Below are 21,319 nucleotides of genomic sequence, written 5' to 3' on the forward strand. Positions count from 1 at the left end.
GATGACGGTCCAATCAAAGTATGGAGCACCATCGTGTGATCATGAAAGGTATTGCAAACGAATTTACTGGAAGAGGTTTTTAGATTTTCTGCAGCCCCTGGGGAAAGGGAGAGGTGGGACTGACAAAGAGAATACAAAAACACTCTCACTTACAGGAGCTATTTAACCCCTTAACTCCCACCTGAACCCAGCACATTTTCTCCAGTTTGGCTTTACCCCAATCCAAAAGTTTTGTCGCTGTGAAAATAGCGACAAAACTGAGACGAAAACAATGATGGAAATGTCACAAAAATGTCACAAGAAATGGACAAAAATGTGACAAAATGTGACCCCAAAAAAGACAAAAAAATGAAAAAAAAAATGAAAAAAAAGACAAAAATTTGACAAAAATGTGACCCCAAAAATGACAAAAAAAATGACAAAAAATTGACAAAAATGTGACCCCAAAAATGACAAAAAATGACAAAAAAATGACAAAAATTTGACAAAAATGTGATAAAAATTTGACAAAAAATGACAAAAATTAGACGAAAAAATGACAAAAAAATGACAAAAATGTGACAAAATGTGGGGAAAAAAATGACAAAAAATGACAAAAAAATGACAAAAATGTGATAAAAATGTGACTAAAAAATGACAAAAATTAGACGAAAAAGTGACGAAAAATTGACAAAAAAATGACAAAAATCTGACCAAAATGTGATAAAAAATTGACAAAAAAATAGACAACAAAATGACCAAAAAAATGACAAAAAAAATGACAAAAAAGTTACAAAAATGAGTTGAACACCCCACAAAAAAATGATGGAAAAAAAATCTGATGACGTGAGGAAAAAGATCTCTCGGTTCAGGCGGGAGTTAAGAGGTTAAGCTATTTAAATCCATCAGTTCATTAACTCTGCTTCACAACACATGTAACAGTAAGAGAGTAAGAACGATCCCACAATAACAAAAAGGGACGCATTTTAGATGAGATGACAAATGCAGTACAAGAGCAAATCAATTTATTCTGCAACAAACAAGTCATGACAAGAGATAAATTTAACTTAAAACCTAAGATAATGCTACAAATCGGTCACACACACTGTACATATTAAACATTGGTCAAAGGATCGCAACAGAACATTTGTGATGGAAAATATAACATGAGTGAAAAAAAAATGTATGTGGATTGTTTATGTTCACAGTCTTTAATATGTTGTGTAACTGCCCTGGTGAGGAGTGTGGATCATCGCTGGCGGCGAGGCACAGGGGGCGCCGCCTCAGTCTGACGCTGTGGGAGCTGAGGCAGGGCTCGCGTTGGACATGAAATATATCGATCGTTCAGCATCTTCTCAGGGACTCTGCAACACGTAAATCAAAACAAAGACTGTGTTACTAATAAACACAATGTCATATAATGACACAGAGAACACAGGCAAGAGGAAGAGAAGCTCATCGTCTTCACCGCAGGCAGACTATGCTCTCAGTACCGGGGACTTATGTATTGGGATAGTCCCTGGCTGAGTGGTTAGCGCTCTCGCTTCACAGTAAGAAGGTCATAGGTGGAGTTGACATGCTTCTCTCCCTGTGCTTGGATGCGATTTCTCCAGCTGCTCTGGTTTTCCTTCATCAACCAAAAACATGCACAATAGGTGGATCGTCCAGATAGGAATTGACCTGGTCGCCCATTTATAGGTTGCCCCGGTGGCATTGAAGGACTGGTCAGATGCAAAGGACCATGCGGACAATAAAGTGAACCGTAACATCAGAGAAACGTCAACATTCTCCACTTTTAATTTGATGTTGTCTTTATTTCAATGCATATTTTTTTTCTGTAAAGCACAGTGTAAAAAACTGTGCCCTACAAAAAAAACTTGCCTCATTGTTCTTCTCGTCATCTGCTGAGCAAATACGTGCGATAGAGGGACTGGCACTTTTGCTGGAATCATCTCACTCATATGCACAGCCCTCAAAAATGCATCTAACAAAAATAAACTCTTTACAAAACAAAAAAGACTAAGCATTTACAGTAAGCATTGTTTTTGCGGGTCTTTCAGGAAGAGCTACTTGTTAAAAGTGTCACTTCCTTTTTAAGTGGTTCATCGTGTGGCTGCTTGTTTTTGGCTACGAAAACAGCAGTGACTTCTGATAACTGTGACTGAGCAAATCATTCTTTATTTTTTTCATTATTTCAGTTTATTATAAGTTTCACAAGGTTCAAATATTGTATGCAGTGTTTTCAGAGCTTCCATGTGGGGAAAAAGAACTGACCGCTGACCATTGAGTTGGACTTGCTACGCCAAATTTGTTAATTATAGCATAATTCTTAAGAATCTCATAACATTTTTATGAGGTATTTATCGTAATAAAAGGTCCTCGTCCACAGGCTTCATTTTGAAAACGCAGTACAAAAATCCCATTGTCTGTGTCATTTGGGGTGCCGATGTTTTCTGAAAGACTGACCTCTCTGGGATCCGTGGGGGGACTCTGGGGGGCGGGGTCAGGGGCAGAGGATCAGACGGACGCGGGGGTCGAGCGGGAGGAGGGAGACAGTCTAATGGGTCCTAAAAAGGAATTGCAAATGTTAATAATTTGCCAAAAATGTGTAAAAATGTTGTGCTTTAAAACAGGTAGACGTTGCTGCGATTATACTGAAAGAACATTTTATTCGGGCTTTCACCTCTAGTTCGGGCTCGGTGCCGCTGCTGAAGCTCATGGTGCTGTGAGTGCTCAGCCTGTTGCTCTCTGTACCTGAGGAGAGAAAATAAAACTGTTCAAATGTGCAAAAGGAAACAGGAAACAGCGTGCGGCCCATGTCTGCGGTGAGCGGTGGTGTAACACGGCTTTGGCCAAATGTCGCCGCCAAAAGCGTCAAAACAAAACTGTTGCATTTTACAAGACGTGAGAGGGGACTGACAGAGTCTAAAATATCAATGCGAGAATCTTCCCGCTGCTGTTCAAAGCTAGACGAAGGTTTCTGAAAATACTTCCCTGTCCATTCTCTGAAAACACATCAGTTTCTCATGAGCAAATTATTATTATTCTAAACCCGTGATTCTGGTGTCCATGTACTGTAGTATCCACATGCAGTGTGTCCTTCTATGATGAATGGAGCTTTAAGCATGAAGCAGATCATCAAAACTATGAAAGGTATCTAAAGAACCATATTTAGACCTTCAAGCCTGAGAACCACTGCTCTAAATGCATATTACTCAAATGTTTTTTGTTATTCATTAGATTTTATCCATCGATTTACATATTTACTTCACTTACTTTACTTTACTGAGCAGAGATGCATAGACTTGCACACACACTTCCTCCAGCTGCTCTGAGAGGATCGTGAGGCGGCACCAGGCCAGCTGAGAGACATGGTCCCTCCAGCGTGTCCTCTCGGTCTTTCCTGGGATCCTCCTCCTTATGGGACCCGCCCGGATCCTATCTCTAAGGGTGCACCCAGCCACCCTGCGAAGGAAACTCATTTTGGCCGCCCGTATCTGCGATCTCGTCCTTTCGGTCATGACCCAGATGTTATGATCGTAGGTCAGGATAGGAACGTAGATCGACCAGAAAAATCGAGAGCTTTGCCTTTCGACTCAACTCCTTCTTCACCACCACAACAGTCTGATACAGCGACCGCATCACCGCCGCCGCCGCTCCGATATGTCAGTCAATCTCACACTCCATCTCATTCATGATGAACAAGACCCAGAGATACTTGAACCCTTCCACCTGAGGCTGCGCATAGAATTTTGACTTTCATTTGGATATAAATTTGGCTTAGACTGTCCAAAATAACGCCGCTCTTTCTGTCTGAACTCGGGATCAGAAGGGCCTTTCTGGAAAAGATAAAATATTACAGGAGTACTGAGTTTTGAGTGAACTTTTTTGTTCTGAATCAGCCTTAAAGAGAGTGAGCCAATTGTTGCAGCTCATGCTCAGTGTAATTAAAGTGACCCAACGATGTACTTGAATGACACTGTTACAGGTTGAGTCCATTGGGTCCATTGAGTCCTAACCCTAACCCTAAACCTCATCTGAGTACACTATAATACTTACTGGAGGTGCTGGAGGTGCTGCCGTTCTTCCAGCTGCCCCTCTTGATGCCCTGTCCAGCAGGGGGCGCCGTGGGGGGATTCGCAGAGGGAGGCAGAGCCGTCACACGAGGCGTAGGTTCATAAACAGCGCACTCCAGAGAGGCCGCTGAGCCCCAGTACAGGTTCGTCTGCAAAGGAGCTGTGATCTCAAAATCTGAAGGAGACAACAACAGATTATCATGGGATTAACTTTACAAAACAACATTTTTCACATATTGTGGCACATGTAGAGATTGTAATACTTGACTCTGGTTGGCTTGATGTGGCGTACAGTGTAACCCTTTCCTGTCCCGGCAGAACTCTAGACCACTCTTGGCCCACTAATGACTGTGAAAGCAGGTCCAATAGGCCAGGATGAATGAGAGTGTGTTTGAGAGTACGAGTGTGGGACAACGGATGGAAATTAGTTCAAGGCTACAATGCAGTGTAGCTTATTTACATGCATGAGTCCCATGTTTGTTCATTAACGTGCACTGTCTCAACCAGATGAATTAATAAATAATGATATATATAATATGCATGATGCCATTCATTGAAAATCATGCAAAATGGATGATTATTTTAGCATGAAGAGTCATATTGTCGGAGCTGTGACTCACCACGCAGCAGAAGCAAAGTTGTTTGCATTCAGCTTACAGAAAATGAAAGTGTGTTTTCACTGTGTCATTCCCACTGCTGCCTGCCCATCATTACTATATATGCTTGCAGAGACATTATTTCAGATTATAAAATGTAAAATATCGATGTTGAGGTACTACATTTTTAAAAGCATCATTTTTCTGTGATATGTCCACTTTAAAGGTATTTCAATACGGGTTTCAAAACAATACAAAACAATAAGGCAAAACAAAGGTTACCTGTTTGTCCTATTTTCTCTCTCTCTTTGTGCCGTCTGGTGATGCTGTCTCGTAACCTCTTGAGATTTTCCTGAAAGACGAATGGATAAATATTTTTTACGATAAATATTTCTGCATCCGACTTCCCCTCCTTCGACCACTTTGATCCTTTTCAACATTCAATGGCCTTTAGTATGAAGCGCCTCTTAGTACAGTCATAATCACTTGAGCAGCTACCATTATTTAGCCTAATACATCAGCTTCACACTTTAACTCCCAAATCCCACCCAGAATGACTCCCACCCTTTGTCTAGTCACTTATTACACTGACGGAAATTATCTTAGTAAATGATTGGTGGGTTATCTCATGCTAAAACCACTGAACCCCCCCCCCTTCCTCTCTCTCTCACAGCTCCACTGACCTGCTGGTAACGTATGGAGTGGGCTCTTCGGTCGTGGTCGAACTGCCAGGCTTTAAACTCCTGCACAGCCTCCTCCACGGTGATCTCCCCGACTTTGACGCGCTCCTGCAGGGATATGAGCTGCCTCTGCCCCGGCGTCTTCATCCCGGCGTAGGGGTCGTACACGGCGCTTTGGTTCAGGGACGGGGGCCGAGCTGCGGAAACAAGACGGCAAAATTAAATTCTAGGTTTGGACAAGCTTTTGAAAGAGCTAGAGTAGGTCAGAGTTAATTCTTTTTTCCACTTTTGGAGGAAGGAAGTCACTGTTCTACAGCCGTTCTGACCCTTATACCCACCGCCAACCACAGACACACACACGTCTTGCAAAAGGAAACAAGAAGAGGCAAGGTCTATTGGTAGAGCAGGAAGTGTGTGTTAGTATGTAAAATATAAAAAGTTACATTAAAAATAAAGAGTGTGGCTGAAAAACTGTCACTTGTCTATAAAGTTAAACACGACTGCTTTCAGGATGCCAGTGCAGAGACCTGAGCACTGGACTAATATGGCTCCTGGCTCACGTCAGAACTCGAGCAGCAGTTTTTCTCGGATGAACTGCAGCTCGTATTTAGTAAAAAATATATAAGGAATCTAAAGAACATACTATATCTAAATAAATAAATAAACAAACACTCTATACACTTATGTAGCATCTTCCTGCTAATATGCATTTGTTATTGTTATTACATACATGTATTGTTGTAGAGCTAAATATTTGGTCTAATATAATTGCCTTGACAGCTATACCCACTTCCTTTCTACAGTTTCGACACAGTTACAAATAGTGTAAAGGCCTGGCTTTAATTTGATTCAGAAAAGTTTAAATGTTGTTTTCTTTTAATTTGGTGCACACTTTATTGATTGTAAATATTGTGCTGCTACTATCGAGCAGAAGCAAATGTCTTCCTCATCAACACTGAGGTATGCACAGACTGCATGAGTGTGTGTTTTGGAGAAGGGGGGCAGTTTCAGTGCTGTGGCTTTATCTAATCTAGAGATAGTAGATGCTGGTTTAACCTCAAGAGTCATATGAATGAGGGACTCGGCTGCGGGAAAGCTGTGGGCTGATGTGTTCTGCCATTAGAATGTGTTTCAGAGCTTTTCTGTGAATCTAAAGCTGATGTAATCACTTACAGGAACATAAACTTTAACATATACAAAACAAATATAAAGACAACGGACACCTTGGGCCAGATCTTGTGGCGGCGCACGGGGCGGCGCAGGCTCTTGGCGAATTATTTTCCGAGTGGTGGAGCTATATGTGCCATTCGCCTCCGCCACCTGTGAGGGGGCGTCACAAGAGGAGGTGACTGCACTGATGGAAACACGGCTGACGTTCACTTCCTCGTTTACATTGCGCTGTCTTGCGTTCTTTCTTAAGCCTTAGGCTCTCACAGGTCCAACTAAAAACTTTATTTACCCCATCGTGAGCTAAACCATGTTCACGTCTCGAGAGAAAAAGAGCTACAGCGTCCGCTGTGGCGCGGATCGGCCGCGCTCGGCGTGAACGCGAAGCAAAACAAAAGCACATGTTCACCCCCCACTCCCACACAACCACTCTCCTGGACGCGGAGTCGATCTGGTTGGAGGAAAATGCGTGCGTCTCCACCCACGTAAATGCGCTAAGTCTGGAGTGGCAAGATCACAAAGTGCGCTCCGACTGAGCGCAAAATGTCACGCTATCGTCTCCGTTTTGATGCACAAGATCGGGCCCCTTATGTATCTATCTATCTTCAGCGAGATCAACAAAGGTGCCAATGATATGTTACTTCTGTGTTTGTGTTTATTTCCAGAGCTTTACCTGTTGCATATGTCTTGTCTTGAGACTCTCTTTTCAACTGGGGCAGGTTTTTATCCGAAAATACTGCAAAAGAAAAAGATAAAAGTCAGTAAGTCTAATTTTATACTTACTACAACTAATGACTTTTGGTAAAAAAAAATGAAACACAAATCCCATAATTCCTATAGCTAGTAACCCAACGCCACTACCACAGTGGGGCAGGGCTGGGAGCCAAAGCCCAAAATGAATAGAGTCGGATGTGCCCCCTGACTGCATTACCTCTGCTGATGTAGGCCATAGGTTTGTCCTGGTCCCGCTGCGGTTCTGGTTCAGGACGGGGGACAGGGGCGGGAGGGCGGTTCTGAACTCCCGGCGTGTACATGATGTCTGTGTCCACTGTGTCGTAGATATCGTGTAAATTAAGGTCATACGGGTCCTCCTCTTCCTCGATCAGGTCAAACTCATTGCGCTCGGGGTTTTCTCTCTCCTCCACCGCATGGTCCGGTGTGTCACTTTGGGGAGCAGCACTGGACTCAGGATTGGCTGAAAATACACAAAAATTATAAAAACCTATTGCAAAGGTTTCACTGGAAGAAGTTATTAGGTACTACTGGTGTAGAAAAAAGTATTGAAAGCAGGCACTGAAACAAATATTCTATGTTTAGAAAAATTAGTTTTGATACTGTTGGTCCTGGGACAGCACTAAAGGAAGCTACGTGGTTATTTCAGCTCAAATAAATGATGCAAATTTAATAGAAATATTCTATTATGTATTAAATTCACATTATTGTTCTGTTTTCTGGTTCTCAATGACAAATATTTTAGTATAGGTAGAAGCAGCAGTTTGAGCAGGGATGTCCAGACTTCCCTATCCGCAAACAGTTGCTTTTCCTGGGGGATCCCAAGGTGTCCCCTGACTGAGAGACATAGTCCCTCCAGTGACCCCCTCATCTTCCATAGGGGCCCCCTCAGTGGGGCAAGCACAAAATACCTTCCTAGGGAGGAATCCACCCCTGCTGGCTCCTCTTGACATGTAGGAGCAGCAGCTCTACTCCACACTTGGTCAATATTGATGAAATAATAAAAATTACCTTAGATTTTACTTATATATAGTGCTTTTAACTGTGATATTTTGGTCATCTATTATAGTGGCTGTGTCATGCACATGGAGCCTAAAAATAATAAAAATAGACTTAAAAACCTTATCTTGGGTGCCTCAGCTTTGATATTTTACGTTTTATTATTTGAAAATACAGTATGTCTCTGTAAGAATTAAAGAGTAACAATGAAATTCAGGCAAAGGAGCAGCTATAGGAACACATTTCTTAAAAAATAACTTGAAACTGTTCACAATTGATAAAGTTGGATTATGGGCTTTAAAAATGTGTTTGACAGTTTTTTGAGTTTGAACAATGACGCAATCAGGAAGTACAGAATGAAGTGCTGACACCGTGAAGAAGACACAGCGAAATTAAACAGCTTTGTCCGAGGATTACTCAAAACTGTGTGAATGTTGTGAAATACTACTCCAGGTCTGTCTTTGACGAGGGAACAAACATGGTTTAAACCTCAAGGAAAGTCGATTTGCATGATGTGTCCACTTTAAAACAATAACTGAATAATTACCATCAGCTCTTATAATTATTTTAACCCTAGAAGACGACAGAGTGGAGAAACTCAATGACACAAGTAAATACCTTGGAAGAACTTTCTGAGCATGGCCTCCTCTGGGTTCTCATCCACAGCTGTCATCACCTCGTCTGTAATTGAACCTCAAAATGAACAAAATCCGTAATGTTTTCCAGACTTAAGCTGAGCAAACGCGTTAGTCTTACACAAGTCCTCTGCACACTCCGGGTTGATCCCCAACATAGACTCATAGATGTCCTCAGAGCGAGAGTAGTTCATGATTATGTCCTGAGACGACGTGGCCATCCTCTCGTACACCTCTCCTTCTGCCTCCGGGTCGATGGTCTCCTCTAAATGAGATTTCAACATGTCTGCAGTCTCCTACGACACACCACAAAACACATCCACTCAGTTTATGCGAACGAGAAAGCAAAGTGGGCGACAGATTCAATTAAAGACACTGAGAACATGAAGTGTGAAACATGTTACAGTTTTACAGTTGTGCACCTCCACAAACCGCAGCTGTTTCACTTTCACCCTGTGGAGGCTGCTGACACGACAGTCGTTTACTACATTTCCCACTTACCACAAACTCATCCATGAACTGGCGCAGGTCGGAGAAGCCGCACTTTTCGGCCAGGGTGTTGGGATAGTCCCCGTCCTTGTTCATGACACTGTAGGCCTGCAGTGCTCCGGGACACTGCAGGAGGGCGGTAGTGAGCTTCTTCAGGCCATATTTAGCGGCAAAGTGGAGTAGTGTGGGAAGTTCCTCGTTTCGTTGACCTAAAGGACAACAGAAACTATGTATCAGCGCAGTGAAAATGTGTATTCCCATTTCCTCAGGTTCAACAACAGCTTCCAATAACCCCATTCATGTAACGTCACCCTTTTGCATTTTTGTAGGGTGTAAGCTTCCTGTAAGTGTCAATGAAAGCCTATGGAGAATTTAGTAGATCTTTGGTTAATAAATTTATATTTTTATATTATATTTATATAACCATTTACAAGACATTCAAAATTGTAGGAGGTGAAAGCTTCTCCGAATGAGTGATCTGCGTTTAAAAAGGTTTTCTATTGCATTAAGTCATAGTCATACATGTTTGCCCAAGAATAGGTACTGCCCCAAAAAGTCAAATATTAGTTGGTATTTATATGGCTGTAAAAAATGGGTATATGCATCGTTATAAACGCCGGGTAGAGTGTTTCCCAGTTAGGTTTGAGAGTCAATGATTTAACACAGGGGCACTCTGTTGTGTCATTGGCAAATCCTTCTCCTGCACATCCCAAAGATTGTCAATGGAGTTAAGATCTGGACTCTGTGGTGGCCAATCCATGTGTGAACATTATGGGCCAGATCTTGTGGCGGCGCACGGGGCGGCGCAGGCTCTTGGCGAATTATTTTCCGAGTGGCGGCGCTATATGTGCCATTCGCCTCCACCACCTGTGAGGGGGCGTCACAAGAGGAGGTGACTGCACTGATGGAAACACGGCTGACATTCACTTCCTCGTTTACATTGCACTGTCTTGCGTTCTTTCTACAGCCTTAGGCTCTCACAGGTCAAACTAAAAACTTTATTTACCCCATCGTGAGCTAAACGATGTTCACGTCTCGAGAGAAAAAGAGCTACAGCGTCCGCTGTGGCGCGGATCTGCCCGCGCTTGGCGTGAACGCGAAGCAAAACAAAAGCACATGTTCACCCCACACAACCACTCTCCTGCGGAGTCGATCTGGTTGGAGGAAAATCTGTGTCTCCTCCCACTTAAATGCGCTAAGTCTGGAGTGGCAAGATCACAAAGTGCGCTCCTACTGAGCGCAAAATGTCACGCTATCGTCTCCGTTTTGATGCACAAGATCGGGCCCATAGTCTCATGCTCCCTACATCTACTCTTAATGTATGAATCCTGGCATTGTTATTTTGGAGCATGTCCGTCGCCTCAGGAAACCATCAAGGAAGAAAAGAGAAATAAATCCATCGGGTCCTGACAGATCTGATAAACTGAAGCAAGCTCCAGATCCAGGAGGCGACTTATTTTGACCAGGCTTTGTAAAAATGTCTTGAATGATGAAGTCTATTATTAATGCCCGATGTCTTATCATGCGTTTAATCTATATCTTCTCTAAAAAATAATCTTCTCTGCACAAATGAATAGTGTGTTTTGTGTTCCATAGATTCTTGAACATCACTTACATGAGGTCATATTGTCCTCTTCTATCTGCCGGATCCCAAACAGCTGCAGTCCAGTGGCCGGTATCTTGGACTTTAGACACTCAGTCAGCATGTTGTCTAAGGACTCCGTTGTGTTCGACTGTAACTTAAAAGCCTGGGGAAACACAGCAGGGCATTGCCAGTCATTTAGGTATACAACAGTTAAAAATGAAAGGTGTTTTAATGCTGTGCTGCCAATGAACCCAGTCACAAGTATGTCACAACGAAAAGTCACAAGACGAGACGAACTGCATTGATCCGAGAAGGGAATGATTACAGACAAGAAATCTCTATTGAAATGAAAAGAGCTTTGCAATTTAGGGTAAAACCTCAAAAACCCTGGACCTGTTAAGCCAACAGGAATAAAATAAAAGTATAGGAATCATTAAGTAAACGAATAAAGGAATATCACCCTCACCTAGTTTATGTAATGTTCTGCCCAATTGAATTTGATTACAGTATATAATGTGCCATATAAACATAAACACAGCACATTAGTAGTTACTCAGTCAGTGAGGTTCTTCTCAGACATAAAAAGGGAAGATAAAAAGTGACCACTCCCTTGTATACAGTAGCTTTAGTTTCCTCAGATAAAAACAATACAGGAATGAACAGGCGGCTGCTACATCAACATAACCTTTTACTGTTATTACATTTACCACAGGGTGTAATAATAAGAGGTTTGTGTGAAGTTGCCGCTCTGTAACTGGATGTCTATTTTTATGAACAATGACTGAAAAAGCTTTAAATAGATTCACGGAGGAGTTGAAAAGGGAACAGAATTTGAGAGAAAACGACTGTAATGTGTATTTATTTATTAAAGTATTTCAATGATTTGACCCCTTAACCCCCACCTGAACTGAGCGCATTTTCTCCGGTTTGGCATAACTAAAATCTAAAAGCTTCTTGAAAAAAGCGTCAAAATTGCCACAAATTAAGAAGAAAATGAGAAATATGTGACAAAAAAAGACAAAAATGTGAAGAAAAGGGGGCCAAAATGTGACCAAAATGCAACGGAAAAGCCACTTAAGAGCAACAAAAACTCACAGATAAAGCGATGGAAAAAGTGGCAAAAATGCAATGAAAAATAATGTAAAAAACATCAGTTTTGTAGGTCTAAGCTTTGAAATGAGGCATTACGCTGGTCATAGGCTGTAAGTTCTCCAGTCAAGAAGCTTTTAGATTTGGGTTATACCGAGCTGGAGGAAATGCACTCAGTTAAGGTGGGGGTTAAGAGATTTACACAATAGTAACACATTTTAGGAGGCAAAAGGCAACCAAGCCACTGGAGGCATAAGCTTTGGTGCAAGTCAACAAATTTAAAAACAATATGTATCAGCTCTACTCTTATGTGGCTTAGAAAAGAAAAAAAAAACAGATGCCAGGCAATATCAGATCAGTTTTGGTTGGCTTGAAATGCACATAACCTGTTTCCTGTCCCGTTCCGGACCTTTATCTCCTACGGGAAATATGGCGAGTCTCACTCAAATAAGTAATTATTTAAAGATTGTGTGGCGGGCATTGAGTTACTGATGCATAATCACTTACAATGTGCTTATATCTTTGTGTAGGGTGCACACTGGTAAAGGCACACTGGTTGTTTTGAAATAGATGAGTTCAGAATGTGATGTCGATTTAACCCCTTAACTCCCACCTGAACCGAGCACATTTTCTCCAGTTTGGCTTTAACCCAGTCCAAAAGCTTCTGGGAAAAAAGCTGTGGAAATAGCAACAAAACTGAGACGAAAACAATGATGGAAATGTGACAAAAAAGTGAGAAGACATTGACAAAAAAGTGACGAAAAACGTATGAAAAAGTACCAAAAATGTCACAAAGATGTCACAAGAAATTGGCAAAAAAATGACGAAAAAATGACAAAAATGTGACAAAAAATGACAAAAATGTGATAAAAATTTGATTTAAAAAAATGACGGAAAAAATGTCAAAAATGTGACAAAAATGACCAAAAAAATGACAAAAATGTGACAAAATGTGACAAAAAATGGACGAAAAAATGACAAAAATGTGATAAAAAATGACCAAAAATGACAAAAAAATGAAAAAAATGTGATAAAGAATTTACGAAAGAATGAAAAAAATGTGACAAAAAATAACAAAATATTGCAAAAAAGTTACAAAAATGAGTGGAATACCCAACAAAATAATGATGAAAAAAAAAAAATCTGATGACGTGAGGAAAAAGATCCTCTCGGTTCAGGCAGGAGTTAAGAGGTTAACAAACACCCACAAATCCTCCAAAGAAGAAAAAACATCCCACATGATGTTTTTAACACGTCAATGATCATCCAGCAGCTGCTCATTATACAAAGCATCATTTTTACATTCATGATCTGAGTGAAACTGCTAATTCCCCACAGGGAGCCGGATACAAGGTACATCGCACTGCCAGTCAACTGGAACTCTCGCCTGATGTTGTAAAGCAGAGCTGTTCAATTGATATCTTACATAGCCCAGTGCGGACCGGTGTGTCGCATCGGGTCAGAGCAGGTTGTTCGGTGGGTCGGATCTGGCCCATTCTTACCTGACAGATAAAGTTGACTGGATCTGTTGCGTTGTCAAGAAAGCGGCTAACTTCCCCCAGGTTGGTGTAGTAGGTCAAAGGTTTTAGGCTCACACTCGACTCATTTGTGTGCAATGTAAGAGACACAGCTCCGGCAGGAAAATCTACAAAAAACATCACAGATGTGTGGGTTTTGGTTTAGTAAATACTGATAAAGATTTTGTCGATGTGACTTCCTGTCGAGACGTACCAGGTGCAGTGACAGTCAGAGTGTAGCTGTTTTCTACTCTGGCCGGGATCCTCTTTGAGTCTGAACTTTCTGATGAAAACTCCACCTCCAATTCCGAATATTCATCTATTTTATGTTGGAAAATGATGTAAATTGTCTCCTTGTCCTGCAATACAACAAAACAACATAACATTAAATTAGCATTAAGATTTGCTATGTCAAAAGGTTGCTCTACATCAGGGGTATCCAAACTTTTTCACTTGTGGGCCGCATATTGAACATTTATGTTCAATATGCGGCGAGTTTTAACCCGTACCTTTATTTAGGCTTTGAACCTTAAAACCAGCTCATTCCCAAATAAAAAAAAGTTTGTTTTTGCTGCTATAACTGTGACGAATGATGAAACCTGTAGTAAAAAAACACCAATAGAGCAAGAAGCCTCCCTTGCCGTCAACATCATGTCATCATACAGTATTATCATGAGCCCAAAGCAGAGAAACTGAAAGTAGAAAGTGAACCTCTTACACTTGTATCGCGCTTTACAAACCCGCATTGAGTTAAGTTTCTCAAAGCTCTAATTTTGGGCCACACACTGGTGATGACATGTTTCAAATTGTCAACAGGAAGTCACAATTTACTTTTTGTTTCAGAAGTTGGTGAATCATGTTTTAGGTAATAAGATCTGCCAATTCACCAAAAAAAGTCAGAGCGGCCACAGTTCGGACACCTCGATAAAGGCACACTGGCCCCCTACTGCATCTTAGAAAGAATCAAAAATCCCAAAACCTCTCATCTCTGATCCCAGATCCAACCATTCTCCAATGTGTACTGTTGTTATGGGGCAAGACACTGATATGCCTGTGACTGAATGTGTTAGTGATTGGTGATCGGACTGGCCAAAGGTGCAGATTGGCGGCATCGCGTCCGTCGTCATCTACCCCGGGGCAGCTGCGGATATGGAGCTCACGGCCTGGAAGTGAATGAGTAAAGTATGAAATTGTCGTACCCCACAGCGGACTCTGTTGGGCTGCACCGTGAGGCAGCTGAGGTCTGTCGCTCCAGTCTCCAGCTCCTCCCTCCTCTCAGCCTCTGCCTCCTCCGGCTCGCTCTGCTCGGGGTCAGGTGAAACCTCGCCGTCGGTTTTCAAAGACGTGGGATTCTGAGTTGCCGACGCTGCGGTGACGTGCTCCGCGCTCGTGTGTCTGACGTGCCGCATCCTGCCTAAAAATAACATCACAGACCAACTCAGTTCCTGTGTGCCGTCGTTTGATGTTTCACCTACATTTTCCTCCTGTCACAAGTGGCAAATTTTGCAAGCTGTTGAAAATTGTGAAACATCTGAGAGGAAAACTTGCCTTGTGGCCTTCAATGTCACTGGAAAGTGGATCTTGTTGATTATTAGGCATAACATACAGTATGTTACAGTCTCATGTTAAAGAGAGACATTAAAAATTAGAAAAAAAAACAATAATGGTTTAGACTAGAGCTATCAGGAAATAATAGGCTTTATGAGTTTGCTTTGCTTTGTTTTTTTATATAATTCATTAACGTGACCTGTATGTGTCCCTAAATATGAGAAAACCATGTTCAAATTAAATCTTACTGATAACAATTGCACTGTTGATTTATTCACAATTACAACAAATGTATAAGCCTCATAGTTGCCAGATCTTTAACCTCTTAACTCCCGCCTGAACCGAGAGCATTTTCTCCAGTTCAGCTTTACCCAAATCCTGTAGGCCAGTGTAACACCTCAAGCTAAGATCTACAAAGCTCATCTAAATGGATTTTTTATCTCCCGTCATCAGATTTTTTTCCATCTTTTTTTTGGGGGGGTATTCAACTCCCTTTTTTGTAATTTTTTTGGGTAATTTTTGTCACATTTTTTGTCACATTTTTTGTCACATTTTTTGTCTATTTTTTTGTTTTCAATTTTTTGTCTTTTTTGTCATTTTTTGTCACTTTTTTGTCATTTTTTCGTCACTTTTTTGTCAAAGTTTTCTCAGTTTGTCACATCTTCATCATTGTTTTCATCTCAGTTCTGTCGCTATTTTCACACCTTTTTTCCAGACGCTTTTGGATTGGGGTAAAGCCAAACTGGAGAAAATGTGCTCGGTTCAGGTGGGAGTTAAGGGGTTAAAGGCGATATCCCTGATTTTTTTATTTTCTGTTATGGGAATAAAATTGGTTTTGTCCTTTAGTATATGGTAAAAGCAGACACTTGTCCAAAAAACACTGGTTTTAAAGCCCTTTAAACAGTTATAAAATGTCAGGCTAGTAGGCTTTTTATTTTATTTTAGTTTTCCTCCCTGAAAGTTGTGAAACCTGGTTTAAACTCAGTCCCTGTGACGAATTTTGATGTTGTAAATGCATTAGGAAAGTTTTAGATGAGTTTGGACCATAAAATAGCAATTTGAAATTTGAGTGACCCTGTTTCCTTGTACAATCAGGTATAGCTCCTTTAAGCAAAATTCAGCTCAAAAAACATGAAAACAGTCTCTCATACTTTCACAATCCCAGCTCCTGTCTCCAATCAAGCGCTAGTGCAGCCTCCAGTTGTTAAAGCTCAGTGACTGAACTGTGGATATTCTTAGCTTTCAAATGAGTGAAACCAGCACTTGTGTCGTATCAGACTCACTCTCATTGACAGACTCCAGGATGGTGGACACATACACCGCCGGCTCGTCCTCTGTGTACAGTTTCCTCCAGTAAGGCCAGTCTGAGAAGCTGTCTGTTAGAACAGGGTCGTCCTGGACCCCGCACAACAGCGCCACCACTCTGTGAGGGGGGCACAACAGCGTCTGCAGCGCCCTCTTGAGCTCAGGGATCCTCAGCTCGTCCAGAAAGGTGCCGCTTAAAAGCACCACTATGCATTTGCAGTGCTGGAAAGAGTCAAAGTTGTATCCGTGAAGCTGGTCCTCGGGGCCCACGGCGTACAATACGACAGACTTTTTAGGAAACTTTTTAGAGGAGGTGAGGATGTGCTGGAGGTATGCAGCCCATTCATGAGCCTCAGCCGTGTAGAGAATCAGCAGCTCGTATGTGGAGAAGTGTTCAGGTACAGCTGGAGAAAAAGAAAACATTTAGCATCATTAGGTTGAACTGGTTTCTGCCTAAACCGAATGTGCAACACCTCATTTGAAAGCTAAGACCCACAAAACTGATCTTTTTCCTTGCGTTGTTGCTGTGTTGTGTCACCTTTTTAATGTTTTGTTTTTTTGCCACATTTTTGCTGAGTTTTTGTCATTTTTTTGTTGAGTTTTTGTCACATTTTTTTGTTGTTTTTGTCATATTTTGGTTGAATTTTTGTCACATTTTTGTTGAATTTTTGTCACTTTTTGTTGAATTTTCGGCACTTTTTGGTTGAGTTTTTGTCACATTTTTGTTGAATTTTTGTCACATTTTTTGTTGAATTTTTGTCACTTTTTGTTGAATTTTTGTCACATCTTTGCTGAGTTTTTGTCATTTTTTTGTTGAGTTTTTGTCACATTTTTGCTGAGTTTTTGTCATTTTTTTGTTGAGTTTTTGTCATATTTTTGTCACATTTTTGCTGATTTTTTGTCATTTTTTGGTTGAATTTTTGTCACATTTTTGTTGAATTTTTGTCACTTTCTGTTGAATTTTCGGCACTTTTTGGTTGAGTTTTTGTCACTTTTTTGTTGCGTTTACATCCTTGTTTTCTTCTCATTCTTTCCCCAAGAAGCTTTTTGATTATGGTCAGGCACTGCTGGAGCAAAGTCACGACTCCTAAAAAAAAATAGGTCAAACACAGAAAACTAAATTTTTTTGTGTTTAAAAAAAAAATGTATACAACCAAAAACATCAGCACATGGATTTAACTAATTGTTCTGATCTGGGGTTCCTGCAGTTGGTCAGGTCTATGTTCAGCAACACTACTGTGCCCAAAGAATGACATCAGCTGATCATCCTGAATGACCAGGGCATATTCCAAGATGACAATGCCAGGATTCATCGGGCTCACATTGTGAAAGAGTGGTTCACAGTGGCGTAGCAAGGGTGCTTTGGCGCACTAAGCAAAGGTTCACAGGGGGCCATATATCATACAGTATTTTATATAGGCTGCTAGATACACAATAAACTAGAATAACCACTACTAAGAATATAAACGTGTGAAATCCGTTCAATGGAAACCAGAAGCCAAATACATCCATTCAAGCACGCACTGGGAGAGCGGACGAGGGGTTGGTCACCTGACAACTCCCATAATTCAGGTCTCTGTATTATTATGGGAACAAAAGGCATGAGGTCCTTTAGGTCATGCTGTGTTACAGTAAACTGGTTTCACTTATATAGGAAAATAGAATGGGTTGGAGTCATGAAAAAGTACGTCCACTTCTCGTTCTGAGAATTAAGAAGCCAAGACTCACTAAAGCATGTCTGCTGAAGGGGATAAACAGCGTCACATAGCGTTAGTGGTGAGATAATGTAACAGCAGCACCACAATCATCAGGAAAACTCTTACCAAGCGAGTATTCATTGTAAAGCTGTGCATAATGAGCCAGTACTGGGGGGCCGAAACAGCTGCCTGCCCTGCCTAAGCTACGCCCCTGGTGGTTCAGGAGCATGAGACATCATTTTCACACATGGATTGGGCGCCACAGAGTCCAGATCTTGAGAATCTTTGAGATGTGCTGTAGAAAACTTTACGCAGTGGTTCACACTCTCCCGTCATCAATACAAGATCTTGATAAAAAAATGTACGCAACATTGGATCTTTTGATTTAGAAGCTTACTGAAACAACAAATGCCTGCTGTAAACAAAACTCAATGAAATATCAGATCGTGAGACCTTTTTCTTTGTTCGTAGTGCCAGGCAGTGTATCAAACCTTGCCTTTTCCTGCTCCCATCCTCTTATAGCGTCCGTGCCGGGAACTTTAGATTAACTTCCTCCATAGACTCCTTTGCTTTGCTCAAGGCCAAGCAGATCAAAAAAATAGGTTTTGGTATAATTTTCGACCTCATCGATAGAGAGGCTCCATTGATCCTTTACAAAACTTATAAGCTTCTGATATTGTTAATAATTTATGGGCTCAAAATCTCATTAACAAGAGAGTCTTAAGTTACAGCACAGGGCATTTGAGATATGATTCACAAAACAAACACTGTAGGAACATTCTTGATGGATAACTTATCACTGGTCACGGTATGAGCTAAATGAAGGAATGTGTCCAGGTTGAAACCCCACAAATGACTGAAATTAACCCCTCCACAGAGCTTAATGTTCTTTCTGCCAAACCTAAACTCGACCACGGACCCCTGTAAAAGCATGTAGAGCTAAACGCAGCAATCATCTCCCGAATTAGCGCGATCACTCCACACTGGGCGCGTTCTGAGCTGCAGCAGGTTGCGTCGGAGAGTGAAAAAGGCTCCACAGAGGGGCAGCTGTCCGGCCCGAGAGCCTCAAGGTGACTGTGCGGGCGCAAAATCAATGAGCGTCCTGTGTGTTTTCGGCAGCTGAGCCACAGAGGAGCTGAGCAAACACGGGCGAAAAACACGGGGCTGAATCAACACTGTTCACAGCGTTTAGAGCGTTCATTACAGCATTTAAACAGGGCACCTCTGGGCACGGGCTAACATACACCAACGCTAACAGGTACAGGAAAGGGGACACAAATGCTAATAGGCAGGACAAGATCCTAAAACAGAGGTGTGCAGCCAAAATATTTAACTTTCTCAACAGAATGCAAATAGAAGTCGATGATAAGAGTTAGTTAAATAATCTCTTTTGTTTGTATGGCCATGCAGTACCAGGCTGGCTTCCTTTGTTGAGCAAATGCCTGGGAGTTTTAGTGCTGAGTAAAAAACATACTTGAGCAATAATAGAAATTTGATGACTTATTGGGGAAAAGACAAAAAAGCACAAGCAGCTCCACAAAACTACATGCACTTATTTAACTACAATTTCAACTGTTGTATTTTTTGTTGTTGTTTTCTTAAAATTTGAGAAATGAATGCACTTTAAAGTTGTTTTCAAGCTTCACTAAGCCTGGACAGACGCCGGCATGGGCAGATCTTTATCTTTATTACCACAAAGAAGTTTCATCTTTAAAAATCTCATTACTGGAATTATGTAGGCTATGGATGATGAGCCTAAACGAAACTAGGTTATTTGAATGGAACTAAACAATTGAACCTCGACATTGTTGATGATTTATCACAGCCTGTCTTTGCAAACACATTTACATGCTACATTTAACATTCAGTCACCGTGACAATGTTTCATGACTCTCACGTGCAGAGCAAATGGTTGTACTTTTTGTAATTTATGCTTAAGCTTGGTCTTTTCCTGGTTTACACCCAGTTTTGTTCGGATTAGTCATCGTTTAGCCAAGGTTTAGGTCTATTTCAGCCTCTTTTCTTTATAAACTTCTTATTGTGGATTTACTTTGAAAGCTATTTTATTAGTTGCTACAAAAAACATTGCTCTAAAGCGTTAAACTCCATTTTCAAAACAATACACATATTATTATTATATTTTTTTAATCATACATCAGATGGCAAATAAGGCAGATTAAACAAAAGCTTGGGAAAGTAAACATCTTAACAAACAGCCTCTAATTCAAAGTTGAGCTTACAAAGTTACCTGGGACACTCTGTAGGTCTTCATCCATGTTGCCAAGTTTCACCAAAGTCCCAAAATCACCTGCTGTGGAGCATCATCGACCCCCAGAACAACTCTGTATCTCTCCGGGTCAGGTTCACCTGCTCTGTGCCTCTATTCCACTGAAACTGCACGAGCGCTCAGCAGCTCAAAACCTCCTCGCTCTCATGTATAAATAGCAATAGCTTAGTTTCCTGATTTTAGTGACATGGCCCCACTTCCTGAAACAGTTGAAGAAGTGAAAACGACCAAGCCAACGTCTCTGTGCCGCAACACTGCGTTATCAGATCGACCCTTGCACAATTAGTCATAAAAACAATTGATTAAACGCAACTAAAACCAGCATTAACTAAACACAAACGGACAGAGGCTACATGTATTTTTAAAGAGCATGGTCATATGGTTTCACCTGATGTGCAGAACTTCCGTTTTCGCACTTCCTTACCAAGGTGCAAGAGTTTCACTCAGTAACTAAACAATAATGAATGGTGGGTTGATAAAAAATGACCTTCAAACGGCAGCAGTTAAGGTTTACTGTGCTGCTATAGATCCAGGTATTGTCTGAATGATAGTCATGAATGTATGAACTCTCTGATCCCACAATAGTAAATCATTAAAAAAGCTATTGTCTGCTACAGATGACATTACCATAGCAGAAAATGTGGCACAGTGGATTCTCTTTATGTAGAGTTTGAATAATGAGGTTTACTTTGGGTCTTCTGTTTTGTTCCTACAACTTAAACCATGCACTCCAGCAAAGCTACTCCCTCCTGGCTCAAGACATCTCCCGAAAACTCCCAGGGTGCTGCAGTGAGGTCAGCAGCACAGACAGGTTGCCCCAGGCCTCAGCCATGTTATCCTCTAAAAGCTTCTTGAGAGAAAAAAGTGTCAAAATAGTGACAAAAATGAGCCGAGAACGAGGATGAAAACAACAAAAACGTGACGGCAAAGCGACAAAA

At 41.3% G+C, this 21,319-nt stretch overlaps 1 protein-coding gene across 1 annotated transcript; it reads right to left on the bottom strand.

Moving 5' to 3' along the window:
- Positions 1–1,207: 1,207 nt before the first annotated feature.
- On the bottom strand, positions 1,208–20,574 carry pik3ap1 (phosphoinositide-3-kinase adaptor protein 1). The gene is made up of 17 exons (XM_079559654.1): positions 20,343–20,574; positions 16,376–16,801; positions 14,744–14,958; positions 13,759–13,903; positions 13,530–13,672; positions 10,969–11,101; positions 9,366–9,562; positions 8,986–9,160; positions 8,848–8,910; positions 7,430–7,693; positions 7,172–7,234; positions 5,335–5,528; positions 4,934–5,003; positions 4,039–4,230; positions 2,663–2,733; positions 2,446–2,546; positions 1,208–1,343 (listed from the first exon to the last, which is right to left on the bottom strand). The coding sequence occupies exons 1-17, from the start codon at positions 20,368–20,370 to the stop codon at positions 1,229–1,231; spliced, it is 2,595 nt and encodes an 864-aa protein (XP_079415780.1). The 5' UTR covers positions 20,371–20,574; the 3' UTR covers positions 1,208–1,228.
- Between the last annotated feature and the right edge of the window lie 745 nt (positions 20,575–21,319).

This window comes from Gobius niger (assembly GCF_951799975.1).
Source record: "Gobius niger genome assembly, chromosome: 7".
NCBI lineage: Eukaryota > Metazoa > Chordata > Actinopteri > Gobiiformes > Gobiidae > Gobius > Gobius niger.